The sequence below is a fragment of the Salvelinus namaycush genome, chromosome 12, assembly GCF_016432855.1.
Source record: "Salvelinus namaycush isolate Seneca chromosome 12, SaNama_1.0, whole genome shotgun sequence".
Lineage (NCBI taxonomy): Eukaryota > Metazoa > Chordata > Actinopteri > Salmoniformes > Salmonidae > Salvelinus > Salvelinus namaycush.
Genome location: NC_052318.1, coordinates 50,145,410 through 50,153,816, shown reverse-complemented (window position 1 = coordinate 50,153,816; position 8,407 = coordinate 50,145,410). Strand labels below are relative to the sequence as shown.

General features: G+C 45.4%; 1 protein-coding gene across 1 annotated transcript; it reads right to left on the bottom strand.

The window, feature by feature from the left end:
- Window positions 1–2,939: 2,939 nt before the first annotated feature.
- LOC120056678 (histone H4 transcription factor) lies at window positions 2,940–7,797 on the bottom strand. Its single transcript, XM_039004885.1, has 9 exons — window positions 7,234–7,797; window positions 6,778–7,004; window positions 6,397–6,508; window positions 5,998–6,150; window positions 5,793–5,870; window positions 5,553–5,673; window positions 5,213–5,351; window positions 4,845–4,969; window positions 2,940–4,605 (listed from the first exon to the last, which is right to left on the bottom strand). The coding sequence occupies exons 1-9, from the start codon at window positions 7,397–7,399 to the stop codon at window positions 4,275–4,277; spliced, it is 1,452 nt and encodes a 483-aa protein (XP_038860813.1). The 5' UTR covers window positions 7,400–7,797; the 3' UTR covers window positions 2,940–4,274.
- Between the last annotated feature and the right edge of the window lie 610 nt (window positions 7,798–8,407).

Genomic DNA, 8,407 nt, shown 5'->3' with positions numbered 1-8,407 from the left:
TAGGTTTCCCCTTTGATCCTCCTTCTGACAGCAGATGAAGCAGCAATAGGCCGATGAGGATTCGAGCATTGCGATTGAGATTCCAATGAGGATCTGGGATGTTAGGCTGTTCACTGATATTCCTTGTGATGGTTTTGAAATGCATATTCTAGTCACTCAATAGTGGAATTTGTCCGTCTTTTAACCTAAAGATGCTTAAAGATAAAATACATTGTGGGGAAGTGTTTTTTGTGTGGGACAAAGATTTTAGAACGTGTGAAATATGAATGGGTTACCTTAAGTTGGAATACAATATTTAATAAACACGGTGTGAACAAATGTAATGTAACAAGCTATTAACCACACTCTAGAGTACATATTTTAAGAACTCAAACCCATTCCATCCATTCATTCATTGAAACCAACTAATCTGGTTTAACTTCATTGCCTGCTAGTTGACATGCCCAGTTATTTAGCTATCATCAGTCAATGGACTGTACCACTCAAGGGCGCGAAAGTTTACTACTTACCACAGGCGATGTGGCAATCACACAGGCACGTGTCACAGCGGGTGAACCAGCGCTTCCAGTCAGGATTCATCTTCCTGCAGTTGTCGATGCCGTAGCAGCCCTGCTTCAGAGGCCCCATGTAGGACTTCAGGGGACAGGTGGAGGAGCAGGTAGCCGTTTCTAGCTCCTTCTCCGTGATCTCCACACGGCCCTGACGACACACCCCTGGCCCAGGGAGAGAGGGAGGACAGGGGTAGAGGGGGTGGGGTGTGGAGGAGCAGAGACATGAGGTGGAGGTGAGAGAAGGAAAGAAAGGTAAAGGACTTGTACTAAAATGTGTGTTCCCTGAGGTGTTAAGGCAAAATTAATGGTGATCAATAAGCCTGCATGAACAAACAGGCTACTCACTGAGACTGTGTGAATGTAGCCAGCTCACAGTAATGACATCGAACGCTACTTCTTCACACCTACAGGGAGTAGTGACGTGTAGTGGAGGCAAATTAGTGGGATCTTTGATCACTATTGAACAAAACGGGCAACTCACTGAGACAGGAGGGTTTGGGGGTCCAGCCTCCATTGGATTGGCAGGCTCGGGCAGGGTCCCCCACCAATAGGAAGCCAGAGCGACAGGCGTACCGGACAACTGAGCCCACCCACCAGTCGTTCCCGTACACCATCCCGTTATAGTCCACGTCAGGCCTCCCACAGTTCACTGAACCACACAGGACAGAACAAACACCATAGAACAAGAGCAAACAGGACAAACACTATGGAACAAGAGAAAACAGGACAAACATAGAGCATGTGCAAAGTAGAGAATAATCCACATGACTAACATACTCTATGAGAAGATAAAGGAAGTACCATGTATTTCCAATTTTAGTTTGATACATTTCAGTATACTGACAAATTCATTTCCTACTGTTAAGGAAAATACAATTTGATGGAATTGTTATGTAATTATTGTGAATGTGCTACACTACAGCAGGGTACGGCAGATACAGGTTACACGTGTGAGTGGTACCTCTGCAGAGGGATTTATAGCCAAACCAGCAGCAGTCAGAGTCCCCACAGCGATCCTTCTTCAGTTCCTGGTGTCTCCCCTTACAACCTCCCATACAGATGGGGGCTGTGCCTGACCAGTAGGTGTCATCCACAGGTTCTGGCTCTGGAGTCGCCTCTGTCACACCTGAATCAGATCAGTTTCATCAGATAATATACACTAATTTACCTGTCAAATCTGAATGAATCATTTCAATTTCATCAGATTACATACATTCTGGAGCTGACTTCAGTCACTTTGGATAAGACAAATCGCTAAATGACTAAAATGTATGTACTGAACCAAGGGTAAACCTCACGAAAGTTAGGCACTTTCATTCAATAACCATCACGAGTAATACTGTTCTAGTAAAATATCTTACCGCTACCTTCCTCCTCCATTAACTCAGGCAGCTGTGTGAATACCCCGTGTGAGGACCCCAGGAGCAGTAGCAGCAGTGAGTACATTCTCATGGCTGCCTGTCTTCGGTCCCTCACTAGCAGTCTCTACAAGCAGGAGAGGTAAACACCTCTCACAGCTCAGTTCTGAACCAAAGAAAAAGCATGGCGTGGATGTTAACGAGTTTATCTTCAAACTTCCATTTAAATCGCCATTAAAAAAGGCACAGAAGCACGCTTAGTAGTCTTCAGGTGTTCTGCACGATCTCTCTCCATCTGCAGAAGGGTCCAGAGATAGCGACAGAGTAAGGAAGCAGAGCACAGTGAGTGCTGCTTACACTAAGCTCCTAGGCCTGGTTAATCTTTTAAAACGCAGCCAACAACAACCTATCCACTACTACTCCCACACATATAATACTGCGTGCTGTGCTTACACAGAATCATAGCACGGGTTGCAGATATATTCATGTACATTATACAGTTTTGTATGGACGTGCAAGTGTCGTGTATAAGAAAAGGGAGGCGAGAAATAACAAGATATTGTTATAAGAATGGCTTTCTTGAGTGCATTGCAATAGCTGCACGGACGGCTGCAAACTTACTAGAACAAAAAGTATTGATTCCATCTGCCGTTGAATAGAGTGGCAACAATCAAGAGCCTCTGAACATCCTATTTCAGTCCTGTACATAGCCTCTCTGTGTCTGCCAGTCTTGTCCATCATTGGAGGACGTGTCTGACGGGCAACAGGCCGGATGTAAGAGCACCACTAAGTGGATTAGATTCTAGGCCAGAGAATGCTCTCTCTTTCACACCACGCACACGCAGTAAATCTATTTCTGTAGGATAATTAAGCGCAAAATATTGATAAGTATTACACACAAAGTTCTGCTTCACTTGATAGAGAATCATCAGTTCACATCTACACGCAATGTTCTGAAATGTGCATACAAACTAAATATACAAGCTCTAAAAAGGTGAGTGACAGCAATGCAAAATACGATACAAGCCAATAAAAAGCACAATCTGTTTATTGCGCAGAACAAAAAACAAAATGTCAAATCAAATAGCTGAGGGGTATAATAGAAAGCAGGATCAATGAGTTAGCCAGCCAACTTAGATAAACAACCAGCAATAACTATTGATTTCCTGGTTCAACATTGTTTTAAAAAAACTTGAATCAATTGTGTTCCCAACACATTTTTGTTGTAGCCCTGGACAAGCACATCCGATTTAACTAATCATCAAACCCTCAAAGAGTTGAATTAGATGAAATTCTCCAGAGCAACAACAAAATTGTGTGTTGTTGGGTGTATTCGAGGACTGGAGTTGGAAAACACTGAATTAAGGCGTCCGCATGCTTCCCAGCCAAAACAATTTGGCAGAGTTTGCGCATATATTAAGATTACATTTTGTAACGTTTTTGTTCGTTTGTCCAGTCACAAAAACTATTCTGGAGGCAAGCCGAAGTTCATACCCCTTTGTCTGCGATTGGTCAACAGTATGGATTCTTGAATAGTCTTTGTTGTCATTCAACGAGCGACGACTCATTTTCATGCACATTTTTTCCTTTGAAAAAAATACTGCAAACATCTTAGTTAGATGTAAAATTGCACGACTAAGATCTCTTCGTCAAAAACATCCAAGATTAATGACAGATTTCCTGAGTCATCTTAGATTAATTCTGAATAGACAAACAGTACCATTGTCACTTTTTCCCTCATCTTTCAAGCAACGGTCGTTTAAGGGAATATGCGAGCACACTCATTCGGTTAGCCAAGTTTGGCCAGGTGCCAGCCGAACTGAAGCATGCTGACGCCTTTAGACCAACCCATTTCAACCCCCCCCCCCCACCAAAAAATATATAACAAGTTATATAAGACTACTTAGTCAGCTGGCTAACTCATTGATCCTGCTTTATAGTATATCCCTATGAAGTCCATTCAGATCAAAGTTGTTCATAATGCAAAACATAGCAACTGTCTCGGTCGCCAACAACGGCAGATCAGACGTTGGAAAACAGCCCAAGAAATCACATCCACAATATCACCTCCATATCTTCTGACAAAGTGCTATGAGGAGTGTGGGCCCCTGCAGTGAGGGCAGGTAAGGCCAGTCCTGCTGATTAAATCCCAATATTTAGGAGCCACTGTTCACTTCAATCCATACCATGTGAATCCTTGAAGAGTTCCCCCCTCCTCGTACTCAGTAGACAGGTGTGCTCAAAAACCGGTAAAGCTCTCCCGTCCTTCCCTTAGTCCTGGTGCCTCTGTGCTGTGTCACTGCTCAGAATCTCAGAGGAACAAGCCATTAGATGAGCAGCATGTCCATGTGAGGGGTTGTAGTGGTCACGCTACCTGCATGCCCAGCTGCTGAGCAGTGTCCTGTAGCTGCAGGATCACAGTGTCCTCCCCCGCCTGAGACGAGTCCCCCCCAGTCAAATCATAGAACACACCCTCTCCCTGCTCCCCCTCCAACAGCACCCCTCTCAGCTCCACCTGTACCTCCGTGGAGTGTGCTACTACCCTGGCATCCTCCCCAGGCCCCAGGACATCTGTCCGGGCAGCGTCCTCCCCCTCGTGGCCCTCCGGTCTCTCTCTCATCAGTTGCTCAGTCAGCTCCACGCTCTCATAGCGGATCAGCTGCAGACGCATGAAGCCGTCCTCGTGCTCTCTATACCTGGGAGAGAGAAGACAGACGGAGGTGTTAGCCACAAGACCAAAATGATGCCCGAACGATGCTCGAGACTCTCATTCACCTAGTACTGATTCTGGAGTCAAACTACTTACATTGAACGAGGCCTTGTTAATACAGACCGTCTCCACATAAACATGATGTTCGATGCAATCTCAACCACATGCACTTTAGAATTGGTTGTCCTATGCTGGCTATAAATGTTACGCTTGCTATGTCGGTACCTGAATCGGGGGTGCCCAGGGGGCCATTTGAACTGGTGCTTCTTGCGGAGGTGGGCAGTGAGGTTGTTTCCCCTAGTGAAGCACTGCTCACAGACATGACACTTGTAGCGAGCCACAAAATCTCCCTGAGTCGTCAACACAAAAAAGCAAACATCTTAGAAAATAGGTCACGCATAGTTATGGAATTGATCACAATATAGTTGTTTTTTCATGCCTAACTTACCATATAGAGATGACACAAACCGTACTGGGCTGGCTTCATATTGTCCTTCTCAGCACATTTCCACCAACTATGATGGACGCATAACCAGGCCAGCCCAGTGCAGCAGTGTAAAAACGGTAAACATTTGTAAATCTCCCTAACTCACCTCGTGTACTTTCTTGTAGTGGTTCTTGATGGAGTGCAGTGAGCGTGTGGTGTAGTCACAGTTGCTGAAGTCACAGCGGTAGGCCGGCTCAGTGCTGTGGGTGTCCAGGTGTTTACGAAGGTCGATCAGGTTCTTACAGCTGAGGAGAGAAACACACACACACCAGGAAAGACGGGTTAGGACGGGTTCTGCCTATACTATCGTTAACACTTGCACACACTAAACAGGTACTCCTTCAATATAATTCACTTTCATAATATTGAAACGGATGGCGTTGGCTTATATTACTGACCGGGAGTCCTGGGCATTACCTAAGTATTTGCCTCATTTACGAACCTACCTGTACTCGCAGTATTCACAGCTGTAAGGCTTCTCGTTGCTATGGCGGAACTTGATGTGGTTCCGCAGCGATGAGGGGGACGGGCAGGTCATGTCACACAATGGACACTTGTAGTGATTTACTAACAGCAGAGAAGGGGAGAGAGAAGAAGAAAATATACAGATTGGAGCACAGTACTACTGGGCATCAAACGACAGCAACGTGTAATAGAAATACAAAAAGGGAGTTCAAGGGACTGACCATGATTCCTCATGTGGTCCCGCAGTAGTCTCTCTGTTGCAAAGCGCTTAGAGCAGTGGGAGCACTGGAACCTCTGACCTACGAGAGACAAGGGACCACAGACACACAGTTGTCGTCAGTCATTAAGTAAACGTGTTATCGGGTTATACTCCACAATGTTAGCAAAGCCATTCATCCAATCCACCCCTGACCTTCCCCCTCTCACCCTCGATGGTGGTCTGCCGTCTGATGTGGTCAAAGAACTTGGTGTTGTTGGCAAACATCCCTCCACAGATTGGGCAGGCCACCACCTTCTCCCCAGTGTGGCTCCGCAGGTGCTCCCGCAGCTTAAAACGCCCTTTAAACGTGGCCTCGCAGTCTAGAGCAAAGTCAGGGGGAAATAAGTACAGGTGATTCCCTCAGTAGCAGTTACACTCTGGTTCCAGGTCACATGGCATCGGTAATAGCCTGCGTTTACCTATTTTATCCACCCTCAATTCCAAAGGAATCAAAATACCCCACATCTTTCAATTGAAACATACAGACACCTCGGTTTCTCCTGAAAAGTTGCAAACTATCCCGTGTTAATCACCGCTGCCATCTTTACAGGGGTCAGTGGACTCACCCTTCCAGCCACAGCGCACCAGGAGCTCCTTATCGGCAGAGGGTACATCCATACACATACTGTGCATCTCCACATGGCGGTAGAACCACTCTGGGTTGGCAAGGGAGGGTTGCTGCAAACACATACACACAAAAACACGTCGCTCTCATAGTAATGAACATATTAAGACCGACAAATGTGTGAAAACTTCACCACTTAAACTAATATGCTCAAAATCAGTCCACATGAATAGATTTGAGCCCATCTAAATGATAGATTTGTGTGTGTGTGTTTCGTGCCTGGCTGTTCACGTCCCTGGTCTATGCCCGGCTTAATGCTATGTCGGTCTGTCCACAAGCTTCACATCTAAGCTAGATATAACCCACACCAACAGTGTCTCACCTCACATTGCTCCCACTGGCAGATGAAGTTGTCTGTGATGTCAGGCACGATGTTGCGGTTGTGGAGGCCAATGGTGCAGGTGCCGATGCTGGGCTGGGCCTTGAGTACCCCCTGGCCCCACTGCTTCAGCTTGGTGTGGTAACAGTGGAAATAGACGTGGCGCTTAAACTCCTCAGCACTCTCCACAGAGCAGAACCCACACTCTTTCCATAGACAGCTGTGTTCCTCTAGTGACATAAAACGGACAAGATACATGCATATGGCATTGTACAACATGAGTGTCTTCCACAATAGCCTTTGCTAGCTACTTTATCTCAAATAAAATGAAGGTTTGACTTCTCTTTCTCCTGGCTTTTCCTCTCTTATGTATTGTATCTCTCACACAGAGCGTCACTTCACGTCGGAGGTACAGTGGCTGTGAAAAGAGAGTAATCCATGCTCCCCTTGCCCGCTCACCAAATGAGTAATTTCCCCCGTCCTCTATGTCCAGCGCCTTGAGGTGACCCTCCACATGCTCGCAGAACTCCTGCATCCGATCGAACGACTCTTGGCAGGACCCCCACTCACACGCCAACTCCAGCGGCGAGTCCTCTTTTCTCGCCCGTTTGCTTGCAGGAGGCATCGAATCTCACACTATACGTTCACATGAACGGTCGTGTCTAACGCAAAAAGCTAACCTTATATGAAAACGAAAATGTCCTTGCTAACAAACGGTAGCTAAGCTAGGAATTAGTAAATTAGCTAACTAACGGCAGTAGTATCCACGTGTGACAACGTTATGATATCGTGTTGAAAAGTAATGTAGCTAGCAAGAAACGATTTTAATGAAAAATCGAAAACACAATTGCTCAATTATTTAGACTAGAAAGAATAACCAAATATACAATTGAACTAGCTAACCTGGATGTTGTTAGACAAATGTTTCGCGATGAGTTACTGAGCTCCTATAAGAAATCTTCACCTTCTTCTTCGTTGGAATTGGGTTGGCGGGTCGCATTCTACTTTCAAGGTGCATACATCGCCAGCTACTGTACTGGAATGTAAAGGCCAGTCAAGACCTAACTACATTAAATTCTCTTCATTAGTCCTGTTCCACTACACCACTTCCTTCCCATTTCCTCCCCCCACTCAGTGGCGAACCATCATTCAGGGCAGGTGGGGCGTATTGAGGCCCACATTTTCAGCAAAAAATACAACAATAAAAATTGGCATTAATACATGTCACATATCAGTTTGCAAACCATGTAAAAAATAATATATCATTGAGTTAATAAAACCATTTTTGTTTTCTTGAGTAAGGCAGCTCCAAAATGCAGGTGTTTCAGCCAAGCTCAGTGCTTTCTGTGGTGGTGGGGCAAGCCAGCAGAAAATACGGAGCATTGCGCCATGATTGGCTCAGTGCTCTGTCACTCATGGGGACACTACTCAGCTCGAAAGCCTAAGGGTAAACTATGGAAATTCTAGCCCTTTGGGTGCTGCCATAGAGTTACATTAGAAGTGCTCATCCAAGAAGGTCATTGATAAAGAAGGCTCACTGTCGTTATATGATAAAATTAAGTCAAATCACGTTATATGTACAGTAGCTTTGATTGGACTGAACATGTCAACATCATACTTTTAAAATCTTAGC

Bases quoted from the DNA above. Each gene is read 5' to 3' on its own strand.
- LOC120056678 (XM_039004885.1), bottom strand. From the start codon at position 7,399: ATGCCTCCTGCAAGCAAACGGGCGAGAAAAGAGGACTCGCCGCTGGAG. The intron at 6,509-6,777 runs GTGAGACACTGT...ATGTGTTTGCAG, and splicing joins GCCAGTGGGAGCAATGTGAG to CAACCCTCCCTTGCCAACCC. The intron at 4,970-5,212 runs GTGAGTTAGGGA...TTGACGACTCAG, and splicing joins ACTACAAGAAAGTACACGAG to GGAGATTTTGTGGCTCGCTA.